The sequence below is a fragment of the Drosophila bipectinata genome, chromosome 3R (genome assembly GCF_030179905.1).
Source record: "Drosophila bipectinata strain 14024-0381.07 chromosome 3R, DbipHiC1v2, whole genome shotgun sequence".
Lineage (NCBI taxonomy): Eukaryota > Metazoa > Arthropoda > Insecta > Diptera > Drosophilidae > Drosophila > Drosophila bipectinata.
Window position 1 is genome coordinate 6,558,550 of NC_091739.1, and position 27,514 is coordinate 6,586,063.

General features: G+C 42.1%; 5 protein-coding genes and 1 long non-coding RNA gene across 9 annotated transcripts; 4 read left to right on the forward strand and 2 right to left on the reverse strand.

Moving 5' to 3' along the window:
* The first annotated feature begins 710 nt into the window (after window positions 1–710).
* Sur-8 (leucine-rich repeat protein shoc-2) lies at window positions 711–5,866 on the forward strand. The gene is made up of 3 exons (XM_017246590.3): window positions 711–865; window positions 2,382–2,970; window positions 3,057–5,866. Exons 2-3 carry the CDS (start codon window positions 2,484–2,486, stop codon window positions 4,499–4,501), a joined length of 1,932 nt encoding a protein of 643 aa, XP_017102079.2. The 5' UTR covers window positions 711–865; window positions 2,382–2,483; the 3' UTR covers window positions 4,502–5,866.
* Window positions 5,867–7,315: 1,449 nt separating this feature from the next.
* On the forward strand, window positions 7,316–8,599 carry CREG (Cellular Repressor of E1A-stimulated Genes). Of its 2 annotated transcripts, none has more exons than XM_017246592.3 (4): window positions 7,316–7,474; window positions 7,720–8,170; window positions 8,238–8,319; window positions 8,375–8,599. In XM_017246592.3, exons 2-4 carry the CDS (start codon window positions 7,727–7,729, stop codon window positions 8,482–8,484), a joined length of 636 nt encoding a protein of 211 aa, XP_017102081.2. In that variant the 5' UTR covers window positions 7,316–7,474; window positions 7,720–7,726; the 3' UTR covers window positions 8,485–8,599. The 2 variants fall into 2 exon arrangements, with proteins under 2 accessions (XP_017102081.2, XP_070138281.1); XM_070282180.1 differs by having other exon boundaries at window positions 7,372–7,562.
* A 229-nt stretch (window positions 8,600–8,828) lies between these two features.
* sds22 (protein phosphatase 1 regulatory subunit sds22) lies at window positions 8,829–10,033 on the reverse strand. Its single transcript, XM_017246591.3, has one exon. The coding sequence runs from the start codon at window positions 9,923–9,925 to the stop codon at window positions 8,942–8,944; it is 984 nt and encodes a 327-aa protein (XP_017102080.1). The 5' UTR covers window positions 9,926–10,033; the 3' UTR covers window positions 8,829–8,941.
* Window positions 10,034–10,296: 263 nt separating this feature from the next.
* Window positions 10,297–26,577, forward strand: Brf (Brf RNA polymerase III subunit). The gene is made up of 7 exons (XM_017246531.3): window positions 10,297–10,572; window positions 10,630–10,998; window positions 11,057–11,161; window positions 24,618–24,767; window positions 24,830–25,056; window positions 25,111–26,038; window positions 26,106–26,577. Exons 1-7 carry the CDS (start codon window positions 10,500–10,502, stop codon window positions 26,249–26,251), a joined length of 1,998 nt encoding a protein of 665 aa, XP_017102020.2. The 5' UTR covers window positions 10,297–10,499; the 3' UTR covers window positions 26,252–26,577.
* lute (BTB/POZ domain containing protein 3 lute) lies at window positions 11,405–21,924 on the reverse strand. Of its 3 annotated transcripts, XM_017246528.3 has the most exons (6): window positions 21,683–21,924; window positions 17,215–17,571; window positions 14,199–14,720; window positions 13,990–14,143; window positions 13,254–13,928; window positions 11,405–13,191 (listed from the first exon to the last, which is right to left on the reverse strand). In XM_017246528.3, the coding sequence occupies exons 2-6, from the start codon at window positions 17,522–17,524 to the stop codon at window positions 12,648–12,650; spliced, it is 2,205 nt and encodes a 734-aa protein (XP_017102017.2). In that variant the 5' UTR covers window positions 17,525–17,571; window positions 21,683–21,924; the 3' UTR covers window positions 11,405–12,647. The 3 variants fall into 3 exon arrangements, with proteins under 3 accessions (XP_017102017.2, XP_017102018.2, XP_017102019.2); XM_017246529.3 differs by lacking the exons at window positions 17,215–17,571; window positions 21,683–21,924 and adding an exon at window positions 15,660–15,978; XM_017246530.3 differs by lacking the exons at window positions 17,215–17,571; window positions 21,683–21,924 and adding an exon at window positions 14,783–14,918.
* On the forward strand, window positions 16,227–17,178 carry LOC138926505 (uncharacterized). The gene is made up of 2 exons (XR_011443060.1): window positions 16,227–16,959; window positions 17,010–17,178. It is a non-coding gene; the product is annotated as an uncharacterized lncRNA (long non-coding RNA).
* Window positions 26,578–27,514: the final 937 nt, after the last annotated feature.

Consider the following 27,514-nt stretch of genomic DNA (forward strand, 5'->3'; position numbering starts at 1 on the left):
GTCTGAAAAGTTTTCTCTATAAAATCGCCTATAACAGGTTTGTTGCTAATTGGTGACTATTTTTTGCAAGAAAGGCGGGGAACCAGCTACCTTTATGTTGCAATGTTCGCAAATTGCGTATCATAATATGTATAACAATCCCATGTGTGTGCCTTTCTGTGAGTTTGCATGTGTGAGTGTCTGTGGGTATTTGTGTGCGTGTTTTGCACGAATGCCACTTTCTTTTGCATATATTATGGCGCTATTTGTTGTTTTATCGGATACCTAATCCTAAATGATATTGAAATAAGCTAAACTAAGAATAAGAAACTGAATGTGTGAAATAAATTCATTTTCTAACTTGGAGACCTTGACATTTATCATTAACAGCTTATTGATTTTTATTTGTTTTTATAGAACTTATGTTTTAACTAAGCATTCCGAAAAGTAATTTTTATTTCACAAAATATTGCTCAATTGCCCGGTAAATTATAAAGAGAGATTCAATTAAATTGTCTGGTTTGAATTAAAAATCGTTTAAACCTAAAAAGGCAAAAACAATAAATCTATAATTAGGAATTAATTTAAGTGTAATTCAAATAACGACATTTTAAAATACTGTGACTTAGTATAAGTTTCATCCCTAGGCTGTTATCAATATTGTTTATCGGTATCGGTGGGACCTTTCCCAAAATGTGGGAATTTTTTATCTGCTTAGATGTTTTCATCGATGTTGTAGCCCCTCTACTGGTCACACTGAAATGCAAGCTGAAGATGTGCAAATTAAATAATAACAAATTAAATGAATACGTGCGGAGGTGTCCTTAGAATCCAGCATATTAATTTAAATTTTCTCTTTAAGTTAATGGTGTGTTAACAGAATTCAGTAAGTGGAACTTGTGACCTCTTGTGTTATCTTTGAGTTATGCATGTGTATTTACTGGCTATACAAATGTGTGTTCTTGTGCCGATTTGTGTTTTGTTTCCCCGCCCACAATCGAGGCGAAAAATTTATGGGACCCACTGACAACAACAATAGCAATGGCAATAGAGCAGGTCCCAATGCAACGCCAATCAAAGAAATGGAAATTTACCGTGAATCAGAACTGTCGGGCTCGCTACCCCCACATACTACAATATATAATTCCCGGGTCTTTAGCGTAAGCTGCGTACAATTCCTGTGCATTATCCGATCACTCGAACAAAAACTACAGAATTATTTTTGATTTTTGATCACAAAATGTAATTTATACATAAACCCACAATTTAATTTTTTAGCTTAAAAGATAGTAATACAAATATTTCAATATACATAGTTTTAGATTGACTTTTTATTATAATAACCTCCCTTTAAATGTATTTTATCCAGACTATTTGCAGACTAAATATTATTAGTTTTAAAGCTCAGTTTAGTTTACCCAATTTAAACTATGAAAAACAAATTATCTTATTTTTTGTGTGCACCTTCCACTTGAGGGACCATTTAATTGGCCTCCATACAAGCTTTTCGAATATGCCAGTCTTTGAAATTTGAGAAGCGTGTCTTAAAATTTTGACTTTGAATAACAATCAAGTTCAGGTTACTTGGCATCCGGTATTTTGAAGGGGTCTCGTTACGGCAAATTGCAGTGCACTTTCAACCTTTGACTTTGACATTGGCTCTGGCTTTTCCAGGAATTGTCCGACACCCGCTCTCACTGACCTTGACATTTGCCGTTAAAATACCAGGAGCATTCCGTGTGTGTCATGGGGATGTGGGTGGAAACTGGGCGGAATGGGTTTTGTTCAAGGAACGAAGGTGAATGCGATTCCTGCACGTATGAAGCCCGCGGCATTGACAGCTTTTAAAATATAGAACTATATTCTTAAACTATGGCTAACAAGGGAATACATGGCTAAGAGGAAAAAGAATACGTTTTAAACAAGACTAAGTAATTAAGTCAATTATTTGAAAGCCTTGGCAATAGCTTGCCGTACTTTGACGTCACTGTTGGAATGCTTAATTATTGATTTGCGTGTAGGGTTTTTTTTTAAAACTTTATGGTCAACTGGTTAATAAGGAGCGACGTCGGCGGACAGACAAAAGCAAAAGTAATAAAATCGGGGGAAGGGTTAGGGAGTGCCGGGCGTGGAGTGCAGGATGGGGGAGGGGACCATGTCGATGACGCACGGTGCGATTGCCGCCTGGTTGACGCACAATTGATAAAGTGCAGCCATAAACGCCGGGCAGTATTCTTCCCAACGTTCCTTTTCTCTCCGCTGGCAGACAGGAAAAAATAAAATCAAAGATTAATTTCGACGTCTCCGAGACCAATTTGGTTTTAATTGGGCGTTTCTTTTACTACATCCTTTCGATAAAAATAAGATAAAATTCCCTAATATTAACAATACTCACTACGCAGGGTAGAGCAACGAGTTCCTTGGGCTGCGGCTGCTGCTGCTGTTGCTTGGGCACACTTCTGGGCAACGCATTGTCGCCGCCGACCGCAAAGCTGGGCAAAATTATGAACTTGTGTTCTTCGGGTGCAACGGCATCGACCACATCGTTATCATCCACGGGCCAGGCGGAGAGGAGCGGCGGAGGCGGCGTACCAGGTGGAGGAGGCGTCAGTAACGGAGGCGGAGGAGGTGGTGGAGTAACTGGAAGCGGCGGCGGCGGCGGCAACACTAGCGACGGCCTCTCCGAAGCAACACACTGCTTTGGTGGTAGTGGAGGAGGTGCAACAGCCTCTGGGCCCGAGGAACCCAACAACGCCAGCAGCCCGGCCAACGGAGGAGGTGCCAGTGCCAGTGCACAGCAACCGTCTGGAAGCAACGGACACGGCCAACTACACAACGAAAACAACGCAATCATGCCGCCCGAGACGCGTCCCAAAATGGTGACGGTCAAACACCCGGAGTCCAACAAGCCCAAGCCCACCACCAAAAAGAGCAAACCCATCCAGGCGGATCAGGATGTGATCAAGGCACTTCAGCGGTGTCGAGATGAAGGTAAGTGCTCCACAGAACCATAATGTAGTAGTGTAGTTCTTGAACTGGATACTGAGACTAGGTTGTAACCCACAAACTCATTGCAGGAATTAAACGTCTCGACCTGAGCAAATCTTCCATCACGGTTATTCCCAGCACAGTGAAGGAATGTGTCCACCTCACGGAGCTGTATCTATACAGCAACAAGATAGGTCAGCTGCCGCCGGAGATTGGGTGTCTGGTGAACCTACGGAACCTGGCGCTGAACGAGAATTCGCTGACTTCTCTACCCGAGTCGCTGCAGAACTGCAACCAGCTAAAGGTTCTGGATCTACGGCACAATAAGCTAGCCGAGATCCCGCCAGTGATTTATAAACTACGCAGCCTAACAACTCTTTACCTGCGCTTCAATCGCATCACTGCCGTTGCGGACGATCTGCGTCAGCTCGTTAACCTGACCATGTTGAGTCTACGGGAGAATAAGATCCGGGAGCTGGGCAGCGCTATCGGGGCATTGGTGAACCTAACCACGCTGGACGTGTCGCACAATCATCTGGAGCACCTCCCCGAGGACATTGGCAACTGCGTTAACCTCAGCGCCCTTGATCTGCAGCACAACGAGCTTCTAGACATCCCCGACACCATCGGCAACCTCAAGTCACTAGTCCGACTGGGCATGAGGTACAATCGGCTGACCAGTGTCCCTGCCACTTTGAAGAACTGCAAATGCATGGACGAATTCAACGTGGAGGGCAATGGGATTACGCAGCTACCGGATGGGATGCTGGCCAGCTTAAGCGGACTCACCACCATTACTCTCTCGAGAAATCAGTTCACCAGCTACCCCACTGGCGGTCCGGCTCAGTTTACGAACGTTTACAGCATCAACTTGGAACACAACCGCATCGATAAAATACCGTATGGAATATTTTCGCGAGCCAAAGGTCTCACTAAGCTGAACATGAAGGAGAATATGTTGACGGCCCTGCCACTGGACATCGGTACCTGGGTGAACATGGTGGAGCTGAACCTGGCCACAAATGCACTACAGAAGCTGCCCGACGACATAATGAACCTTCAGAACCTTGAGATACTCATCCTATCCAACAACATGCTCAAGAAAATCCCAAACACCATCGGTAATCTGCGACGACTAAGGATCCTTGACCTGGAAGAGAACCGCATCGAAGTTTTACCCCATGAGATTGGTTTGCTGCACGAACTCCAACGACTTATCCTTCAAACCAACCAGATCACAATGCTGCCGAGGAGCATCGGCCATCTGGGAAATTTAACGCATTTGTCCGTGAGCGAAAATAATCTGCAATTCCTGCCCGAGGAGATCGGATCGCTGGAGAGCCTGGAGAACCTGTATATCAATCAGAACCCCGGACTGGAGAAGCTGCCCTTCGAGCTAGCACTGTGCCAGAATTTAAAATATCTTAACATCGACAAGTGCCCGCTGAGCACGATTCCGCCGGAGATTCAGGCAGGCGGTCCATCGCTGGTGCTGCAATGGCTCAAGATGCATTCACCCTATAGACAAATGTGAGATGTAGACGGCGTCTGGCGCACCGTGTATGTGGGCAGCGACTGCTATTACCAGTACGAGCTACAAGCGGTGAGCCAGGCGCCCGGAGGAGCAGCCTCCGGATCCGGGGGATCCAGGAGCGGCGAACGTCGCTAACGGTGCGATCTCAGCTAACGGGCAAGAGATCCCTTCCCCTTTCCCAATCCCAACCCTGGAAGGGATATGCCACATTAAAAAGCGTTTTATTTCTTTTGACTTGAACTTTTGCTTTAAACTGAATTTTATGTAAATATTCTGAATAATTGAAATATTGGTAATGTTGTGCAGAACTTCTTCAAAGACAAAAGTTTTAGATAAACAAGTAAGCCATTGAATATGTAATAAGATTATTTAACTTTTAAAATGGACTATTAAAAACAAATTATTTGGTTTATTATATTATAGTATTATTAATTATATTATTTTGGTTAATTTTAATTTTTTTGTTTACTTTTCAATGTGGCTTATCCCTTTTAACCGACTGGAGTGCGTTGGCTGACAAAACGATAGCTTTAAAACGTTATACCAATGTCCCGCGTATTGTAAACTGCCCCGATTTGCTTTTCCTGTTTGTGTTCAAGTCCAGTTCAGAGTCCAAGTTTTAGGTTCTAATTTAACTCAATGCTTCCAAGCTAGTCAAAAATGTAACACGCTAAAAGAAACGAAAGTGAATTGAAAGCTTTAAACCTTTTGTTTGATCTTTGGTCATGAAGAAAGCTAAATCTAATGTTCAAAACTACACACAAAAAAATACGCAAGCGCCAAGGAATTGTTTCAAAACAAAAAATGTAAAAAAAAAATGGTTAAGAACTTATTAAACTGTGTACACATAAATCGTAGATGTATTTTGTATAAGCAAGCGCAAACGATCACTATCCAAAAATCGTGTAATTTATCTGATTAAGCGAGGATTACCAGAAAATTTTTGTAGCGTCCGCCGGCAAAGCTATATACACGCATATTTGTGTGAGAATCATATAGGTAGACTTTCCAGAGACGCAGCTAGAGCAGCATTTTGTATACTAGTATAAGCATAAATAAACCAAGTATCGTACTAAGGCCGTTTGCACGTTTGGCATTACGGGGTTAAGCTAGCGAATAACAATGTTGTATACTTCATCATTTTTATGTGGGTACTTTGTTTGATGGAATATAATAGATCATTTCAATGCATTTAGTTATCATTACTTAATCAACGATAGTTTTATGGCGTGCAAAATAAGTAAAAAAAAAGTAAATATTTAATATCTTCTACATAACTGATAAGCAGAAAAGATATCTAGAGATAACATTGACTCGGTGTTGCCGTTCTAGGAAAGTTGAATTAAAACCTTTTATACATACAGATATTCAATTGCATTAAATGGGTTGGACGAAAAGTGTTTTGACATCGGGAAACAAAAACGGTATAATAGATTGTTTTTATTTTAATGAAGCATACACTAAAAAATACATTTTGAGCAAGACATATTTTTTAAAGAAAAGAACCCACTCTTGAAACTCTATTTCCCACAGTCAAAACAGATTTTGGCAAAACTTAAAAACCAGATTTTCCATCATGGCACAGAAGCGCCACTAAATGAGCTCAAGAAATAATAAGAAACAAATTATTTATTTTTATATAAGCTGCATGTCTTGAAGAAACAAGAAAAAACAAAATATATACATATAACATTTTGAGCTACTCTCCGCTGCAATGCAACGCTAACGGGCTTTAAACTTTTATCAAAAATCTGAAATCAATAAATCAACGAAGCTAACTTTAACTGTTTTACATCCATATTTACACATATACACTCATACGTACGATCAATTTTTACACAGATATTTTTTGAGAAATCGGAAGAGCCAATAAAACACTCAAGATCTATACATACAATAATTATTTCAGGAATCCGTGAGATATGCATAGTATGTACATACGTATATTTTTCAAACAAACTGTATGCGGCAGGGTAAACTAAACTGGCAAAAGTAATTTAATTACAAGAAGAAAATTTAATAAAATGATAACAAAGAAACATGTTTCCAACGGTACAAAACTGAAAACGTAAACGTAACAGAATTACAAATAAATGTTAAATTAATAATCGCACACTAGAATGATAAACTCACCAACCGAGGAGGAGTCGAAATCGGATCAAGAAGTTGGCGAATTCGAGCCAATCACAAATAGATACAATAAATGTTAATTGAGGTCAAGTTAAATGAAAATAAAATGTACAAGTTATATGGTAAATATGTCAAGTCAAAATATAATGATATTCCTAATGTGAAAAAACCTATTTAAGCATACATAAATATTTGCGAAATAAAAGATGGTTAAAATACGTTAAAAGAAAAACGGTCTGTCCAAGTTTGAATATATATACTTTTTTTGGCCTGGCAAGGCTGACATCTGGAGATCGTATATAAGTCAGTAAGTACCCTCGATATTAATACTTTTCATATAATAAAATGCGTTTTAAGAAAAAGATTAAAGAATTAAAATTAGCATTTGAGGAAGTAAATAAAACCGGTTACCAAAACCCGCTTTTGAACCATATTCAACATACGACAGGAATTTTTATTCGATTCTTATTTTTTTAAACCAAGACCATGTTTGAAATTTGTTCTATTCTTTCTAATTCTTTATTTTTCGTTTGGGGGAAAAATTGTAGAAATAGTGGGTGAAACTTTTAAGCAATAATTAACTATGTAAAACCTTAACAATGTCGGCTGTTGTTTTTCCCTGATCATTACAACAAAAAACAGAATGATTCATCTTACATGCCGTGTCATAAACACCTTTGAAACTGCTTCAAACCCGAGGTAGCAGCTCAAAACAGCTGTTGGAGGTTCTTTGTACTCCGGACTGGCTGGTGGGTGATAAGGCGCAAAAACTCGCCAGTCAGTTTATAAACAAATCCCAAGGAGGCAGCAACGATAAGGGACTCTGAGCCTCTGCACACACAGGTAGTCTTAAATGGCATATCATTAATGTGCAAAGTGAAGCGAACGAAGGTCATTAATGTTCAAAGTGAAGTGAGAAAGTACTGTATCGGTAAGGTTAATGCAATCTGGGAATTTGCTTTGTTTAATTTGAATCACAGTGTACATACAATATTCGAGTGTTACATTAACATAGAGAGTGAAAGAGTAGATTTTCTGCTAACTTTTATATGATCAGTGATCCGTTTAATTAAGCCCACCACTTACAGCCTCACCATGAAACCCTGTTCATTTATATTGTTGGCGTGGACCTTGGCTTTCGTAGCTCCCTCACCCAGTTTTGGATATTCTCCTCGAGAGGATGCTAGATTAATTCGGGAATACAAGCAGAAACTAGAGCTAAACCACGCCAAGATCGCCAGAGATCTCGTGCATCGAGCCAACTGGGCTGCTGTGGGCAGCATCTCCACAAACAAAATCATTGAGGGTTATCCCATGGTCAACATCATTTCCACAGACGATAGCGACTCCAACGGTCAATCTACAGGCAGAATACGTTTTCTCCTAACTGATTTGGACTTTACTGGCCCGGATTGGGAGCATAACAATAAGGTGACCTTAATGTTCAGCGATGACCAAACTCTGAATTGCAAGAATTCTGGCATGGATCCAATGGAACCCACTTGTGCTCGCACCATGCTAAGTGGGCAGGTGAAGAAGGTCTGTAATAAAATGTTTTTAATCAAAAATGGAGTATTTAAAATATTCAATATTCTTACCCCTTTAGATAAATCCAAGCGATAGCAGCTATCAGCCCGCCTTGGATGCTTTCGTGAAACGCCATCCAGCAGCTAATAATTGGTTGAAAGGTAGATTCATGAATACCTACCTTTTTATCGTTTTATTACATATGCTTCCTTGTAGCCCACAACTTCTACCTGTGTGAGCTGGACATTCGCAACATCTTTGTTCTCGACTTCTATGGAGGCCCACACCAGGTCAGCGCCTCCGACTATTACGCCGTTAAGGCGTAGATTACTCATTTGGGAAACCACCTGACGCCTCATTACTTTTATTACTGCGCCACAATTTAAATGATAAGTAATTTGATCAAGGAATTGAAAGAATAAATTTAGTAAACAAACACAAGGAGTCTATGACCACTTATCAGTAAAACGCATTACTTCCCGCACGTACGCTTTATAAAGATTTCGCGGTATACTATATATAACATGACTACGACAGAAGCTTCTATAAGATATGGTGGTTTGATAACTGTATTAAGAAATCGGTTGAACTCTGATGCATTATAGTCACCGTACAAAACACATTCTGAAAGATATATATATTATACAAATCAATGCAAATCGCCCTCGGGTGTGGTTAAATTTCATGTATATTTTAAACGCAAGTTTTCCAAAGGTAATCGATATAAATGGTTCGGCGTTACGCCGTGGATTAGTCTTTTAAGCGGGTTATGGTGGGGGTTGTTTAATGAGACCCCGGCACCATGCACAAAGTAGCGTCGATTTTTTGCAGCTGCGGCAGGATGTCACGGAGCTTGGAGCGGTAACGCACATCTTTGGCTAGGGGATTGTACTCCAGGTAAATGGTTTGCAGGGCCTTGTTTACCTTGAGTAGTTCAATGTTCTTCCAGTCATCGACGCCATTGTGATTAAGCCAAAGCTCCTCCAAGAGATGCAGTTCCTCAAGATTACCAATGGACTTCAAGCGGTTCTTGGCAAGATCAAGGGTCTCCAGGTTCTTGTTCTCGGAGAGGTTCTCGATAACCTCCACGCCGTTCTCTGATATGTAGAGCTCCCGCAGATTGGAAAGCTTCTCAAGGTTCTCGATCTTTACAATTCGATTCGCCTGCAGGCTGAGAATTTCCAAGTTGACTAGAGTGTCGAGATTCTCAATCTTGGCAATCTTGTTTTTGCCGAGGAAGAGTTGTCGCAGGTTCACCAGCATCTCAATGTTCTCTATCTTCTTCAACTTGTTGTCGCCCAGCTCCAACATGGTGAGATTGGTCAGCATGCCCAAGTTCTCTATTTCAGTGATGCGGTTCGCCACAAAGTAGATCTTGTCCAGCTTCACAAGTTTGTCCAAGTTCTCGATTTTGGTTAATCGGTTGAAGCTGAGGTCCAGCAGCTCCAGGTTGGTCAACTCGTCCAGGTTCTCGATTTTGGTTATCTGGTTGTCGTAGAGTTCCAACTCCACAAGGGACGTCAGCGTCGAAAGGTTCTCGATCTTCTTGATCAAGTTCCAGCGCAAGAACAGGCGCTCGATCCGTGTGAGGGGCTCAAAGTTCTCCAGCTTCTCGATGCGCCGGTGATTCAGATCCAGCTCGTAGCATTCCGGATCGATTGTAATTATCTCCTCGATGGAGGACACATCCTCGGCAGGAATCACCTGGATGCCGGCGGTTGGCTTTGCCACCTCCGCCTCGTTCATTGCTCTGTCGGCATCACCCATTTCGAATGTGAATCTACCGGTATTTAAAATAAGAAATTGACTTATTTAAAAAAATTCTCCGGCAACTTGACTTGTTTATTTCCCAAACACAGGGTGTAGTTGAGTAAAGGGTGACGCATAGCTCAGGGATTTTTGACGTCACAGATTTGCGAATGTCTAAAAAGGCGTGTGTTAGCGGGTTTTCTTAAATCATTTTTTTATTATACTACATACATATATTTACTAAAGCAGCTTCTTATTAATGAAAGACTTGTTATTATCCACACCTTAAAATTTAAATTTCAGAGCTGTTATAGTATTTGTTAATTATAAAGGATTACAAAAATTTGGCTATAACGCCCATCTCTGAGGAACATTTGCTCTGGCCAGTGTTGGTAAACGCCATTCAATAGCCACCAGCTGATTTGCAAGCGTGCTATGTTGAGTGGAAACAGCAACATGCAAAAATGTTTAAATAAATGGCAAAAAATGCTATGAATTGACAGTCAAGTGGTTGTTTAAAGTACTGGTGAAGAGCCAAAAATTCCAATAGAACATTTTTGCTTCTGGATAGGCTTAGCTAACAACAACAATCATGTCTTCAGCTTTAAAATGTCGCAATTGCGGATCCAACGAGATCGAGGAGGACAATGCTCGTGGAGATCGAGGTAAGTGAAAGGTTTTACAACCACGGTACCCTCTTTTATTCTTTCAATGTCTTATAGTGTGCATGAACTGCGGGTCGGTGCTGGAGGACTCATTAATCGTCTCCGAAGTACAATTTGAGGAGGTGGGTCATGGAGCCGCTGCGATTGGCCAGTTCGTGTCGGCAGAATCGTCTGGAGGAGCCACAAACTACGGGTACGGAAAGTTCCAGGTGGGGTCTGGTACAGAGTCTCGCGAGGTCACTATCAAGAAGGCAAAAAAGGACATTACCTTGCTGTGTCAGCAGCTCCAATTGTCGCAGCATTACGCCGACACGGCTCTAAATTTCTTCAAGATGGCACTGAGCAGGCATTTGACTCGTGGTCGCAAAAGCACCCACATCTACGCAGCTTGCGTCTACATGACATGCCGCACAGAAGGCACTTCCCGTAAGTCCTTTCAGATCTCGCTCCCCTGAGATGGATACATTGCCTTCTTCCTTTTCAGATCTGCTCATTGACATCAGCGATGTTCAGCAGATTTGCTCGTATGAGCTAGGACGCACGTATCTGAAGCTGTCGCATGCCCTATGCATCAATATACCGTCCGTGGGTGAGTGATCCATGAACACACAATGTGTACTAGCCCTACATAGCTTGGAATTGTTGAGGAGTGGTGTTATACATAAAAGACTGCCATAGGCTTTAGAGGTTTATTAATCATAAAGTGGATTTATTTTGTCCATGATAGAAGTAATAGATATATAACGATCCAATCCTTTTTCCATTGTAATTGTGTTTACTTTGTTGAGTACCCTTCCCAGCTAAAATCCCAAATAAGAAATCTCATAAGCCGTAAATTCGCAAAATCTAATAATGTATTTTGATTAAAGTACATAATAGTAATAAGGTCGTATATCAAGGATAGGTCAATATAGGATAACATATTCGTTTATCAATTTATATATGTAAGTAAAAGAACAGTAATTGTTTTATTATCAAAAGCAAAAAATCAGTACAATTTCCAAAGAAATTTATAAATCGAACATAAAACTGATTGTTGCGCAGAGCAGCCTAGAATTATGTGTAGGAGCGAAGTCTGGTCTTAATATCAGTAGAAAGGCATATTTGTATGTATGAGAGATATAATGGAACAACTACGAAATAGATATAATGCATACTACAAGATTAATATGTCAATATGTTTTGGACCCAGAATAATCCTCCTAGATCCCATATTTATGTCTTATTTCGTAAACTGGTTAACTTGGCTTTCAAATTCGTCGTATGCGATTTTTAACATGGCTTTTGTCCCTTCAAGTATATAGGTTAGTGGTATATGCGACTAAATAACATTATCAGATCAAAGATGTATATATATATGTTAGGTATATGCTGGCAAAAAATATGTTTGCTATTTATCGTATTAGTTAGTCATGCAACTTTTATTTAGAATATTGTTTAACGCTAGCTTGACTGATTGCCCGATTTTCACTTGCTTATTGCATACGTTTGTTCTAAATAGCGCCTTGTATCCTATCCCTCCCTCTGAAATCATGGAACGTATTAAGTTTTCTAGTCAACTAGGTAGGTATGGGTGTATATGATCCACTTGAGTTTGAAAATATCTCTATCTGCTTTATGCCAACAACTATGAACAGTGCGTTTTAGAGCTTGGATACAGGGGCCGGTTGAAAAGATTGATATCTTTTTTCTCGATTGGGTAGAATGATAAACTTAATTCGTGTGACTTGCATCGGTTGACTTGTCAGTTTCTCATTGGCAACTGTACCACAGCTTTAAAACGCACTGTCGAGGTGTATATATATGTGTATCTAATATATATATAAGACTATAGACTATTACGAAAACTAGAGCACTCTACTATCTTGGTATATATTGTGTATAGACTTTGTCTATAACCGCCTGGCCTAAAACTCCAATTTGCCTTGTGTAGCACTGAAAACCCATGAGTTGCGATTTTGTATCTGTGTCTGTGTTTTGTATTGCTGAGTTGGTCTCCTGGTCTGTTGTTGCTGCTGCTGCTGCTGTCGATAATAGCAGGCTCCCTGCCACTCGGCGCAGTAGAGCTGTGCGCATCAGGTGCTTCCCTCGCCGGCCAGGTCCTCCCCAGAACTATGGTTTGGGTTATTACCAGTTGCAGCAATGGCAGTGGAAGATGAAGAGGCTGGTGCTCCACCAGCTGCTGATCCCGCGGCCAAAGGTCCTCCAATAGGCGTGGGACACACAGAATTTGTTGGTGAATTTAGAGCCGTCACAGTGGTCGGACCATAGAAAATCAGCTCAGGAATTTGGCCGCCTTGGACCCCAGTGCCGTTGGTGCTCTCCGAAGAGCACTGGAACTGGAATGTCACATTGCCCATGAGCACCTCCGACATGCCCTCCTGTCCAAAGAAGCTTAGCTCGTTTCCGTCCAGGATCACAGAGGCGGTGTAGTAGCACTCGGGTTCGATCTGAATCGGGTTTTCGAAGAACACGTGGAATGTGTTGCTCGACCCATCCGAGAAGAACTTGGTGTCGTTTTCGGCAAGGGTGCGTCCCAGCCGCTTGAGTTCGATCTTAACGTTGTAATTGGCTGCGCCGGTCGACGAGCCATACAGTCCAAATCCAACAATGAAGATTCTGTAGGGGATAGGTTTTAGTTGGAGTACGATTTTCATAATAGCTTTAAAAAAAGATCTTACCTCCTATCAACCGAAAACTGAATAGAATCGCAGCGTCCACGGTAGCGCCACTGGTTCGAGCGGTAAGCACACGACTGGAAGCGGTGGCAAACCTGTGTCTTCAGGCCTGCACGTGACCTAGTTGGGAAGCCTAGCGAGGGCTTCATCTTGGCGGTGAAGTGCAGAAACATATCAATCGTTTCCTGGGACGATAGAATGCCGGTTTGGGCTACGCCGTTGGCAAACTCCTCCAGCGTCATCGTAGGAATGCGGATGAGGTGCAAGGCCTGTCCCAGCAAACGACGCTTGTTTTGCGGGGTATCATCGATGCTCATCTTTTCACAGGCGTTGAGTGCCCAGTTGAGAGCCGCCTCGAACAGGTGGATCTCCTTGCAGTTGAGTGTTTCTCGCGAGAGGATCGACTCAAAGGTCTTGAGGTCGATGTCCACAAAATCCTCGGACTTAACCGCCATCTCGGCCTGGGCGTCTATCACTTCCCAGCAACGCTGCATCAGTTCTGGCTCCTCGAACAGACGCGATTGACTGAGAAGTAGGCAGGCGTTTTTTGCCGTCAGCTTCACCTCCAGATAGTTAACGCAGGCTCTGGCCAGATGGGGCACGATGTATTTCTTGGCAGCGTACAGGGTAGCCAGGATGTGTTCAGGTTCTAGTTTGATTTCATCACAATAGAGGTACCTAAACAGGGAGAAATATGAAGTTTCAATAACTCAAGAAACTATATCCCTGGATATCGTACCTTAGCAATGTTAGAAAGGCAGTGGGTTCCACATCAGGCACTTTAATTTCCTGCTTGTTTTCGGCCAATCCTCCATAGAACATGGCGTAGAAGACGGAGCTTCCCGTGGCGAGAATGTATTTGTGGGCGGGTATGGTCTGGATAGGATCAATATCTGTCGAGGAGACACTTATTAGAGACTAAAGTAAGGAGTGCTTAGAAGTAATTACCAAACTCTCCTCCCACAATGAACTTGACGTCTGACATGAGCTCGTTGTTAAACATGGCAGCGTTCCTCTCAAGCACCGTGGCCTTGCTGGCCTGCCAGTTGGGATCGGCCGTATCGATGGCATTGGAGGCCGCCACAGCAGCAAAGTGCCAGTTGGTCCCGGCCGAGCAAACGTACGACCCACTGCCGCTGGTGGGAGTGGCTGAGATGGCAGCTAATGCAGCCGCCGCAGAACCGGAGGGCAAGGAAAAGGCCGTGGGACTGCCGCTAATTCCTCCTCCACTTCCACCGCCTCCCCCGCTGCTTGTGCTGCTGTTAAGGGCGCCCGGTGAGGCCAATGGCGATGAAGGGGCACTGATCGGCTGCGTTATCTGAATATTGTGGTCGGCACTGGCGGAGGCACCTCCTCCAGTTGGCGATACTGCTCCACCGGCTCCGCTTCCGCGCTGCTGTTGCTGGTGCTGCTGCTGGTGATTGTGGGGCGGCGAATGGAGCAGCCCGTTGCCATTGTTAAGGGTTTCCACTGCGAATAGTAAACGTGATTATTATTTGGGTTATGCAGGCTATTGCTTCAGCTGATCCCACCCAGTTCGCTCAAAATCAGGAGCACGCGCGGCCACATTTGTGCAACTTCCGCTGCGTGTGCATCGTAAATAACTAATGCCAGGGTCTCCCCTTTTTCCACAATTATATTTCCCCAAATACAGTGAGGCTCACCTAAAGCGACAATAGCCCTACATAGCTGAATGTTTTTGTGTGCTTTGTACTTTGTGACCTCGTCTTAAGTGCTGTTTAAATAAAACTGTTCCGAGTTTTTAGTGATCTCCGAAATGGGTTTTACACTATTCTAAGCTAGTCTTGTTTATGAAAACCCAATTGCTTGTTTACGTCTAACAAATACCTGTTTGCCATTGAACAAATAGAAAAACATTCGTTTATTCAACCTACCTTGCCATTTTTGCATGTAACCTAGCCGCGAAAACGTTTAATAGGCGTGACTTAATTGCAAATAGGAGCTTAGAACCATATACTAAGGGGGTTTTGTATCTTATTGTATCTTAACATCTTATGTACATATTTTTATAAATTTATTATAATCTAATCTTCATATCGCAAGCATGTAGGTGCATTATACGAACGATGCCTGTATTTATTGACCTCGTACAGGAGGTCTCCCCCGTCCTTTAAAGGGGAGAACATTTCCCTTCTGAGGTCAGACTTAGGAAGTGGGGACTGTGGATAAAAGTGGAGCGTCTCAAAATAGCAACGCAGTCTGAAGAGTCGGCTGTTGTTTTTTGTTATTCTCGTTGTTGGATACGCCAGACACCGCCCCCTCGGCCCCTCCGCCGCGCTTTTTCCCCTTGGCGACACTGCCGGAATGGTGTGTGAAAAATCAATAACTCACAGAGACACCACACGGCACCTGCACGGCACCTACTCCCTCCCAGGCTCGTTCCCTTACCATTGATCCAGCCGCCATTGGGCTGGGAGTGCGACATGCTCTCCTGGTTTCGCTTTCCGGCGGACTTGAGGGAGAGCCTGTTCAGCGGATTGTTGCCTCCGTGATTGTTCGTGGATGCGGAATTATTGCCACTGCCGCTGGCCATTGCACTTTGCGCGTTCGAAAAAGCCCAACGAAAACTTAGCTCTGAGGTCAGGTCTTGTTCGATCCTTATACACCGCGTTTAAACATTTGCTTTCAATTAACCAATGACAGAGGCTTGATAATACATATATACTCAGATCGGAAAAAAAGGTTTATTCTTTCCAGTGTGAACGCATTTTTGTGAGCTCATTATGGTCCTACTGCCAATCAGCTGTGTTTGTTTACCAACGATAAATAAACGTTGAGAACAAAGGAATGAACTTGCTGCAGATATTTACGATATAATTTGTCCTATTACCAATTTTTTTGAGGGAAAAATAAAAAATTCGCGCGTTGTTCAATTTTAAAACTTTTACCACAGCTTAAATAAAAACAAAATTGTTGAAAAACAGAATCAACTGCAATTCACAGCGCCATCAGTTGAGAGACAATGAGAACTATGAATACCGATAGACATTATCGGCAGTGTTGAAAACTACTTCAGGTTTCAGTACTGTTAGTCACTGCCTCAGCGCGCACGTTTTTTGAATTTGAATTAGCCAGCACAAGCCAGCGTCCAGTTTCGCAACCTATTTCGATTATATCATGGCCATTGATACTAATAAGTATTTCCGTCATGGCGCGCCATAAAAACGCGTACGTGTAGGAGCAAACCAGGGCTGATCCAAGACTTTTTGAGCCCATCTTTAAGCTTGTACTTGTGATTTCTTTATTTTAATAAGTTACCTCCCGCTTTCATTGTCAGCCTTGATGTGGGGCTTGCCTGATATTTGCATGTCCAAATCGTATTTGGTCTATAATTTATTGCCTGGCTCGTGCATATTTATTATGACTGAAGAAAAAAACACTGAACTTGAAATCGATTTTGATGTGTTTGCTTGGTCAGCTCGCTTCCCAAGGTTTGTTTATCTCTTAGCACATTCGTGTACAGTAAAACCTGTTTCTGCAGTGGCAGTGACAGCAGCCGCCTCACTACCGGCAGCAGATCGATCGAAGATGTGTGCCGAAAAAACATGTTGTTGACCTTTGCTTAAGTTAATATTTTAGTCATCCCACGGCTGGTTAAGGCAAATTCGACTTTTCAGAACAACCAAAGTATATCCGATTTTTTATGGATGCTTGAATAATCAATTTCTCATCTGAATACTGCTATACTGTAAATATTTTAAACTTAATTTTTCAAAAATAATTTTCTTAACTTTACAGTCTGAGACCTCCTATAAATGAAGATGCTAATTGGAGAGAAGAGTCTCTTATCCAAGCATTGCTAATTAAAGAAATATTCCTTTTTATTAGAAACGAACTAAGAAAAGAGTCAAGAGTGTAGTTTTACACTTAAAGATAAAAATAAATAAAAATACTTCTTATATTTTGAGCCTCTATTTTTCCCTTATTTCTGGATAATACTCACTGTGTTCAGGCGGTGGCAACTCCTCGTTTTCGGGCACTCGTGCCGCGTACTCGGGCTCATAGCTGTGTGCGTAGGCGCTGCCCCAGTGGCCAGCAAAGTCGTCCTCCTCGAGGGTCAGTAGGTGGTCCAGCACCTGCACCCCCCGTTCGAGGGGGCCGTGGAACTTGTTAATCAGCTCGGAGAGCCGCAGGTTGAGGCCGTAGTTTCCCGAAGTTCCACCCCCGGTTCCAGCGTTACTCGTGTCAATGGCCCAGTATAAGAGATGACGTCCCAGGTGGCTGCTTAGGTGATTTGCAAAGGCCTCGATCATCTTTCGAACAGCCACGGGGTCATTTTCACATTACTTCCCTCTTTTGGCTGCAATTGAAGGGCAGAATTATTAAAAATCAACGTAAAATTGGGAACATTTCTTAGTTTTTATTAAAATAATATATTAAAGGATGCCTAAATGCAAGCCAAATCGATTGGAATTGCCATATATAAGCCGTAAAGTAGCATGAAATTTCTCTCTAAGGCCCTGCTGCACAAAATTTAATGATAAACTATCCATATATCATTTGAATATGAAGCATAGACCGCAAATCGTAATGACTGTGTTATTATTTCGACCACAATTGTAATTTCGATATGTAACATAATCGCATTTTTATGGATATAAATGATATTGTTCCGAATCAATTTTCGCTCATACCACAGACTCGCCTTCGCCTCTCAAATGAAAAATAGCCAATGCGGACTGCACTTTCACTTCTTCGTTTCCATTTCCATTTTGATCTTAAACCCAAAATCCAGCTCGCACGCATTTGTCGCATTTTATTAGCTGCAGGAAGTGAATTAAATCAGGCGGGGTACCCCGCCCCATTTGGCCTAACCCTTTTTGGGTCAGTTGTAATGCGACTTCAACAGAATCCAGCTCTCTTCGCCCCTTCATCTTCAACGCCATCTCGCTGCCACCTGACTCTCTGCCAGCGGAAATTATGCAAGCGGCTATTTTTAATTGGCAGCATGGCGAAGTCCGTAACCAAAACAAACCGGCGACAGACGTGAACATAATTTTGGTTGCTCTCTCACTTTATTTTCGACTCGTCATGGCTGTCTTGCGGACAATCAACAGGTCTGTGGCTTGTGCGATATATGGGCAAAGGTGTATATTTCTTCCTCCATATCTGACAAGGTGATGCATGAAACCCCCATCCCCAACCTCCTGAACCTCCCCACCCACGCAACCACGCCCCCCATTAAACAAAGCAATTTGTTGTCGACGCCTAATGAAGTTCTTCATGCTTCGATTGTCTTTGGATTTGAACTAAGATCTTTGGCTGAAACGTTACTGACCTGTATAGGATTATAAACTACATGGTCATTTAAAAAACAATAAAAAAAAAGCTACACTTTTTGAATTTTATTGCGCACTTATAAAATTAACTAAAGAGTTCTAAAATTCTTCTACAATGGCCATCCTCATTTTACTATCAAATAACTATAGTTTTATTGATATATATTATGTATTTGCCAAACTTAAAATCCCAAAATATAATATAGCCATCTTGGGGTCCTCAGAGAGAACTACTCATTTCAACCCCTTGATTTTGGCATCCCCTACTAGTTGCCATGCAAATCACACATACGATTTATGCTAAATTAATTTCATGGCTTAACAATCGAGTCACGTTCATTATTCATCGGCTGTAGGCTTTTGTTATTTTCCATGCACATTTCATTTTCAGTTTGTCGCACTTTTGTATTTTGTTTCATTGCGTGTAAGTGTGTTGATTTTCGTATTAAATGCTTTTCCGTTTTGAATTTGCCCTCCAGCTTAAGTCGAATTTCAAATTTGCCGCTTGCATTAACATGGGACGCCCTTTTCCTTAATTTTATTCGTTGTTTTTTCACTTTCAGTATGCTCTTGGTTTTATTTCATTTTTCATTGCCTCTTTAATTGCAAATGGTGCGACCCACTTTTTGGCCAAGTCTCGGGTCAGACTCTCAAACACACAGGGCCAAAAAAAATTTAAAAAAAAAAAGGGTATGCGGAGACCCCAAAGAAACGCCCGCGTAACACTTTCGATTTTTATTTCCTCATTACACGCTGGCCAAAAAAAAGCACCACTGACAACAACCACAGCCACAAGATCACAGCAAAGCAGAAAATATAAAACTGTTGCAGAAGAAGTTAAAAAGTGAAGAGTTGTCTTTTTAACTGCAGTAGGGTCTTTTGTTTTTCCATTATTTCCCATTTTTAATGAGCCCCTCTTGCTGCATTTTTGTGTAGTTGCCAACATGTTTGGCAATCCCTTTAGCCGGTTAACCCAATGTGTCAAAAAGCCAGAAACCCACCCAATCTCCTGCTTTTCCCAGATAAAATCTATATGGCCCTCGAAGCCCTCTCGTTTCTGTAATAATTATCCGTTCGCTCAAGTGGCCAATAAAAAGTGTAAGAAACATCAACCTGTCGAACTCTTGGCCAAGCACTCGAACAGTCGATCAGTCGGTCAAGCGTTTTTTGGACGCCGAACTCGCGGTCAAGCAGTTCGAAAACGAGCTTGTTGATTTGTCGATTTTGCACTTTAATTGTGTGAGCTTGTCTGATTTTCTGTCTTTGGCCCTCTTTGCTAATTTTGCATGATATTGTTACGGTTTTTGTATTTGCCAAAGTCTTCAACCTGATAAGGTCTATACGCAAACGCTTTAAAATAAAGAATTTTCTTTCCATTCACAAGTAAACTTTCCAATATAAAAATCCCACGCAGGAAAGTTTTATCAATGGAAACTGTCTAATGGAAATAAAATTAATAAGTTATGAATAATTTATTTTTAATGCGAGGAGCTGACAAGTTGCAACTTATAAATATAATTGTAGTTGTGCTAACTTTGGATGAATCATTGTATCGTAGTATCTTATTCTTTTCAAGCTGCATAAAGTCTATTGAGTGTTGTTTGGTGTAAGCTTTTATTTAAGGTGTTCCATATGAGTTTAGACCTCGCTTCGAGTGCCCTTAGGTGGTTTCGCAACGATTCAGACCGTCAACTGTCGGTCTTTCGGACTATCAGCCTGTGAGCCACTCGTCTTGGCGTCTTGGGCTTAGACGCTTTAATTTACAGATAATTTTATAGACATTAACATGCAGTTTTTCTCACTCACTTTTCATATTTCTTGGCTGTATTTGGTAAGTCATGTTGCATTTTGTCTAATGACTCGACGAATTAACGAACAATTTTTTGTTGAATTTAATTCTTTTTGGCCCAGAAAAATCCCCGTTTTGAATACCATCGATTCAGAATGAGTTGCCGAATTTCAATTTTTCTCGTTGCCTATTGTGACATATTCTATGGCAAATATTTATTGCTTTATTTAGCTTTGGAGTAAAACCAGTTCTCGATTCCTTTTTTGCAAGTATTTTGGCCAAAGGTTTTTAAATAATCTCCCGAAACAAATCGTCATTGAATTTTGTTTTTTTGTTACTCAATATTTAAATATTCATGCCGCCAAGCTGGGTGATTCTCGAGTCGAATTCTAATGTGGTTACGGTGTCCAAAATAGAGAAGCCAACTCTTTCGGTGCTTGGGGTTTTTTTTAAGGGTGGGGTTTTTTAAATGGGTTTTATTTTTCAAAGTTTATTTTGTTTCGAAACGCAAACAAGAAATTGTGTGGGACTATGGAACGACGATCTTTGTTCATCGTTTGGCCGGCCGGGAAACTCTAGTATTTATAAAACCTTACAGCCCCGGCCCATTCACGCAGAGCCCGAGTATTGACAAACACCAGGAGGACTGTCATTAAAAACAGCACCTCTCCAAACACAAATCATAGTTATGAGCAGTAAATTACAGCCAAATGCTCGGCAATTAGCGGAAAGTGTAGCTAACAGATAATTACATGGCGAGACTACCTATTTTTCCACGATGATAAGAAAGTTAAGCCTTGATTGAGATCTCAGATTGTTTACTCTGAGGTGTCGATCATTAGGAATATCATTAATTCCGAGTTCCTGAAGCTATTGATTATTTTAAGCGTTACAAAGCACAGGCACTAATAGTTTAATGAATAATTAAATATTTGGGTAAACAATTAAACGCTGAAGCTGTCAATTCCTCTAAAAATCTATAAATAAAACGAAACTGAACAAATCTGGGCAATTGACGTGAATGCGAGTATAAAATATTTTATATGAGACGCGCTGAGGTGGAGAGCGGCTAAGTGGGTAACGACGATCCATAATCATTAGAGATAATTATATTATATATTTTTGGGATTTTTTGTAAGCATCTCTGATATATTTACACTTCACTCAAAGCAATTTTCTTCAGGTGATTTTTTTTTTAACACTCAGCCGGGAGGCTGTCAGTTGGAAGATGGGGGAAAAAAGTGCACATAAATTAAAACGTCAACAAAAGAACAAACAAGCGAGCTACGCGCACTTTGTCAACGATTATTATTACTTTAAGCAGCAATCAGACAAATACACACTTTTGTAATTTGGCGAGAAAGACGGCAGCCAGCGTTAAAACAAACCGCAGTCAGGTGTTGAAAGATGTTTTACATGTGAGCTCGGAATTTGAGTTTGCAGCTTCTTCGCTTTTCGATTTGCGCATGCGCGTCGACCGGCCACGTTGTGATAGAGTTTTTTTTTGCTATCACTCGGTGTATTTTTTTTATTTTTTTTGTTCAGGTATCGTGACTGCTGCTGAGGTGCGCGCGAGTCAACGAACGAATTCGTAGTGAGATACAAATTTTTCGAGTGAGATACCAAACCGGCAACGAACTTACAAGCGTCAGCCAGCCGGTCGATCGGGTCGACAACGATCGGCGATCGGCAATCAGCTTTGCCGCTGTTTGGCTGCCTTGGGAGGAGTGCGTTTATTGCATGCGATAAATGATTTGATTTATTTTTTATGGAGTGCTAACCAATAGTTATGCTCGCGCCTTTGTTGATTTGGCTCTTGGGCGAGACTGGGTTTCCTCGGATTGCATTTCCTCATTTATCACGCGTTCTTGGTCCATTACAAAACAATTTAAGGCAGCAAACACAGCTAATTGCTAATGTACTGAAACTCGAACCCGAAATTGCCAGAGGTTTTTTTTTTTATTTTTGTACAAAGTGCAGAGTAATCAGTGACCAAAAGGCCGAAGGGTAGACCGCACCCAAAATGATAATTGCTGTCATGACAAACGCAAAAATAAAGTTTAAATAATAATAATTTCACTAGCGGCAGTTGCAGAATGCTGCAGTCGCCATAGTTAGTTGGGCTTGGAGTGGCTGCAAGAAGAGGGCGGGCGACATTAAGAAACCATTAGCAGCAGCCGTGCTGGCAACTGTCAAGCAGTAGCAGTCCACTTCAAGAAAAACCTATGCCAAAGACCCCAATTGGTTACCAATTAAATCGAAAATGGTATTAAGGTTATCAAGGTTATCAGGTTTCATCAGCCATGCTCCCAATTGGCTTCCGCCAGAACCATGTTGAATTTCGGAGAACGATTTGCGGAAATGGAAAATACCGAGCGTAGAAATCTGAAATCACGTATACGTCTTGTTGTCTACGAGTGTTTCTTTAGCTTTTTGATTTGTTTGTTGTAAATGGAAACCACGTAGTATGGAGTTTGTATTTTTTGTTTTTTAACAAGTCAAACACTTGCCATGACCAGTTATTCATTGGCTCTTAAATATTTGTTTCAGTGCAGTCGCAGTAACTGTTATAGCGGCAGTTTCAGTAACAGCTGCCGCGGATGAGTGGGCTGCTGTTCTGAAGGGTCAATGCAGTCACAGTTTCCAATCGCAGTTCCCAGTTCCCGGTTTGCAGTCACCGCAGCAACGGCATCATTTTTCAAGTGGAGCACTCGACGGCAGCTGAGGAGGAAACGCAGAAGGGTGGTGCCTGTTCTGGGAGGACGGAGTTTGAGGGCTGTTGCTGGGCCTCCACAAATGTGCGCATTCATTAGGGTTTAATAAATAATTTTTCCCCTTTTTGCGGAGTTCCTTTTTTTTGTGTGGAGTACAGTTAGCGAGACTTTGACAAGCATCCTCTAGTGGGCGACCGCCCCCGCTTCCCCTCCCTCAGGTCAGCAGGGGTTGACGTTTAACAGCATCTGCCTTTGTGTGTCAAGTGGTGCTGCAAGGCGGCTCGGGGGATGGAAAGAGGACCACCAGTCAGACCGAAGCTAATGTTCTACTCCACACTGGGCACATGGTGATAAATGGAGTTTGTATTAAAGATGTCCCTTATTAATAAACTCTACCAACTGATTTCATAGAAATACTCTTCACTACCAATTTTTGTATGTTTTTAATGTCTCTTTATCTTTATTTTTGTATGAGCTATTAAATATAAATTTACTTACCAATTATTTTGCCATTAAAGTGATCATACCACTATTATGTAAAATTTATTTGTCTAAACTTTAAAGACAAGTGACCATCTCCCACTGTATCCACTTTATTTTCTTAGCAAATTGCTATTATGTGCTTCAGTATAATCCTCTGTAACCGTACTTCCCAGACCAATTTGTCGGCAAATTTAAAACCGACAGAGGAGCAAAGTTAAAAAAAAAACACTTGGCAAATATCTTAGGCAAGGTCGTGTCTCTGTGGGCTTTGATTTTCCAGTGCGTTTCGCACCGCTGTTTAGTTGGTATTTGACGTGTGTTAAATGCTATTTGTTTTTGGCTTTTGTTTTTGTCGGAGTGGTCGAAATACTGGGTTAAGTGTTAATTGCACATGTCTGTGACGAAGTTGCTGGCTTTGTGGGTTTCCTTGGCTGGCCCTATCTTTCATCTCGTTCCAATATAACTAATTATTGGTTTAATAGGCCAATGAATGTCAGAAAACAGCTCTCGGGCCTACGTGTCGTATGCGTAATGCTCGTCAGAGCAGTAAAAAATATCGCATGCTAGAAAATACCGCTCGTCGAATCTTTGGCTTCTCAGGTGTTCGATTGGCGCTCTCTCTCTTTTTTTCTACCTGTCTTCTCTGAGTCTCTCTTTCACTCTGGGGCCCATGCTCATTGCCATGTAAAAGTTGAATGAATTGAATAATATCGGACCTGAAGTTCGGGTTCAAGATTGTTTTTTTCGGCAGCTGTCCATGGAGACGTGGGCCGGTTATTGAATGTTTTCGATTTCGTTGGCTAGACCCGGCTTCAAGGTCGCCGAGCAAGTTCTTCTGCTGATGCTCTTGCATTTCGTTAACTTTATTGAAATATTTGGAGTTTGTTGAATTGCTCTGGCGAAGGGTATATCTATATTTTGTTATTGTTTATATGAAAATGAATTTATCAGCAGAGTCAGAGTATAAAGCTGCATAAGGAAGGCTTTTTTTGCAGATAGAGTATTAGATAGAGTATACAAAACTGGTCTTGTTGGGGTTTTCCAGAGTAATTATTCACTGCTTCCTTATTGACATTTCCAGATCCATGTCTGTACATCATGCGTTTCGCCAGTCGACTCCATTTGGAAGCCAAGACACACGAGGTGTCCATGACAGCATTGAGGATTGTACAGCGTATGAAGAAGGATTGCATGCATTCCGGCCGACGACCCACTGGCCTTTGTGGAGCAGGTAAGTGACACATCAAGTTTTAGGTTGAAATTAATAATTGGAGTTTAATGGTTGCAATTTAGCACTGCTTATTGCTGCTCGCATGCACGACTTTAATCGCACCCTGTTGGATGTGATTGGGGTGGTCAAGATTCACGAGTCCACGCTCCGCAAGCGCCTCTCGGAGTTTGCGGAAACACCTTCAGGCGGACTGACCCTCGAGGAGTTCATGACCATTGACCTGGAGCGCGAACAAGATCCACCATCGTTCAAGGCGGCCCGCAAGAAGGACCGAGAGAGAATAAAGGATGTAAGTGCATACCTGTCTTTAAAATCGAAACCTAAATGAAATTTTCATTTTTAGATAGGAGAGCAGGAGCTCACAGATCTGCAAAAGCAGATAGATGCACAGTTGGAAAAGGATCTCGGCAAGTACAAAAACAGTGTTTTCCAAAAGCTAGCCCATGGTAAGAGTACGACCACAACCAGTTCTCCGGGTACACCAAAAAGTATTTCCGAGAATGAACTGGAAATGGAGGAGTCCCGCCAGTTTATCGAACAGTCCAACGCAGAGGTTATCAAGGATTTGATAGATAAGGACGAAGGCGTAAAGAAAGTGGAGCCCGGTGGCTTGGTGTCCGGAATCGAAGGATTGCGCCCTGATATCGAGGCCATATGCCGGGTCACCCAGAGTGACCTGGAGGATGTCGAGCGCACCAAAGCGCCTCAGGAAACTGAGCTGTTTATCGACGACTTAAATGACGACGAGCTAGATCAGTATGTGCTTACCGAAGAAGAGGCTGTGTCCAAGCTGGACATGTGGAAAAATCTAAACGCCGAGTATTTACGCGAGCAACAGGAGCGTGAGGAGAGGCTGGCCAAGGAGCGCGAGGAGGGCAAGCCGGAGCGCAAGAAGCGTAAGCCGCGCAAGAAAGTCATCGGGCCCTCGTCCACTGCCGGCGAGGCCATTGAGAAAATGCTCCAGGAGAAGAAAATATCCAGTAAGATTAACTACGAGATCCTTAAGACTTTGACTGAAGGCATCGGCGGCCTAACGGGCGAATCTGCCGCAACGAGTACGGACACCAAGCCAACGACTCTTCAGGAAATAAAAGAGCAGCCGGTGATTGTGGAGGAGGGACCTGTAGTTTCTAAAAACAGTCGATCTCGGCCAGCTTATGATCTACCAGGTCCAAGCCGAAAACGAGTCAAGGCTGAAGCCGGATTGCCAGTTAGCCAGGCGGCAAGTGAAGAGCCAGCGGAGACCAAGCAAGCAGTAGTTACCGAAACAGGTGGGTCAAGTCCCTATCTCGTTGATGACATTTTCTTATACTTATAAAACTTTTAACTCACTTATAGACGATATGGACGAGGACGCTGAGCAAGAGGAGGCTGATGCGGAACCCGAGGCCGAGCCAGAGGCCACACTCCAGGACATGCTGAACAAGGGCGGCGAGGAGGACGACGAATTCGGATACGGCTTTGACGAGGACGAAGAATATTAGACCTAAGCCAGCATTTAACTTTTATTTTAACATTCTTAATATCTATACAAAGATTTATAGGAGCTAGTAGCTACCCTACTCGTAATATAATTAAACTAAGCTTTAAGACCCGTGCACTTGTTGCCGCCTCGGCACTTAAGCTCCTTGGGCGAGTTAGCCGTGGAAACCATTAAATCATTGCTCCTCCTTGCTCGGCGCTGCCCTGCAGCCATTTACATGTTTAAGCCGTGTCGGCGCTAGGAGGGCGAGTACTCTTAGTTCGTTCCTAATTGTTGGCGCTGCCGTGGCGCGCCTCCAAGTGCTGCAAATAAATATTTCACTCTTAATCATGTTTTGCACTCTGTTTTGCTTGCCTTTCTCAGGCGCTGCAGGCGGCCAGTTCGGTTCGGTTCACTGCAGGATATGCTCGGGCAGGAACTTGGCTCGACTCCACGGACGGGCAGGCGGCTTGTTGAGTGGCAAGTGCCCGGCAATGAGCTGTTGAGTCTGCCGAGCACTTGTCTCTGCGATTTTATAGTTATTATGTTGTAATTAGTGTTAATTTACTTGCTTCCGCTTCAGAAAGTCAGCGTCAGCAGCTTAGGCATAAAGTATCGCATATTTCTGGCTCTCCTTCGTGAGGCTTACTTTACTTTATAATAGATAAAAGTTGCGCTTGAGAGTCTTAATGGCGCTCAAATTCGTGAGCACTATTAAATATGAATATGCAATTATAAATAATGTATTTTTGAAGTACCGAATATTGAAAAATTGTGGCATACTTTTACGATGAAAATGAAAGATTTTTGTTATAAATTAATTAACGCTCTTCACGGCATGTGTTTAAACATTCTTTTTATTATGCGATTTCTTTTCTTCCCCTTAACGATCTAATTAATAGGTTGATTGATTCGTGGAATATTTAAGTATGAAGTATCTTTCAATAACCAACATAATAAACTTTCTCATTTAAGTTCTCAGTACATCTAAAATGTTAGAAACTTTCCTCTTTCCTCTACAACGAATTAATTTCACTTTCCAACAAATTTATGCCGGAAGTAAAGTTGCGAACTAGCCTGCTTCCCCCATTTCCGACTTTAAATTTGCAAAATGGTTGCCGTTGCTGAACAAACTGGAGTTAACTGCACTTAATGCCTGTTCGCTAATTTGCATAAGCCCACAGCCCGGACCCCAAGGATAATTATTAATAAAATGCACACGAACCGCTCGAGAGTCCTGATGGGGCGTGGCCCGGCCATTTCCCTGAGCAGGCTTAGCTGGCCA

Excerpts from the sequence above, each read along its gene's own strand:
- Brf (XM_017246531.3), top strand. The coding sequence starts at position 10,500 with ATGTCTTCAGCTTTAAAATGTCGCAATTGCGGATCCAACGAGATCGAG. Across the intron at positions 24,768-24,829 it reads CACTGGCCTTTGTGGAGCAG|CACTGCTTATTGCTGCTCGC; the intron begins GTAAGTGACACA and ends GTTGCAATTTAG. Across the intron at positions 25,057-25,110 it reads ACCGAGAGAGAATAAAGGAT|ATAGGAGAGCAGGAGCTCAC; the intron begins GTAAGTGCATAC and ends TTTCATTTTTAG.
- CREG (XM_017246592.3), top strand. The coding sequence starts at position 7,727 with ATGAAACCCTGTTCATTTATATTGTTGGCGTGGACCTTGGCTTTCGTA. Across the intron at positions 8,171-8,237 it reads TAAGTGGGCAGGTGAAGAAG|ATAAATCCAAGCGATAGCAG; the intron begins GTCTGTAATAAA and ends TTACCCCTTTAG. Across the intron at positions 8,320-8,374 it reads AGCTAATAATTGGTTGAAAG|CCCACAACTTCTACCTGTGT; the intron begins GTAGATTCATGA and ends GCTTCCTTGTAG.
- lute (XM_017246528.3), bottom strand. The coding sequence starts at position 17,524 with ATGATCGAGGCCTTTGCAAATCACCTAAGCAGCCACCTGGGACGTCAT. Across the intron at positions 14,144-14,198 it reads CATTGTGGGAGGAGAGTTTG|ATATTGATCCTATCCAGACC; the intron begins GTAATTACTTCT and ends TCTCCTCGACAG. Across the intron at positions 13,192-13,253 it reads CAGTTTTCGGTTGATAGGAG|AATCTTCATTGTTGGATTTG; the intron begins GTAAGATCTTTT and ends TATCCCCTACAG.
- Sur-8 (XM_017246590.3), top strand. The coding sequence starts at position 2,484 with ATGAACTTGTGTTCTTCGGGTGCAACGGCATCGACCACATCGTTATCA. Across the intron at positions 2,971-3,056 it reads TCAGCGGTGTCGAGATGAAG|GAATTAAACGTCTCGACCTG; the intron begins GTAAGTGCTCCA and ends AACTCATTGCAG.
- sds22 (XM_017246591.3), bottom strand. The coding sequence starts at position 9,925 with ATGGGTGATGCCGACAGAGCAATGAACGAGGCGGAGGTGGCAAAGCCA.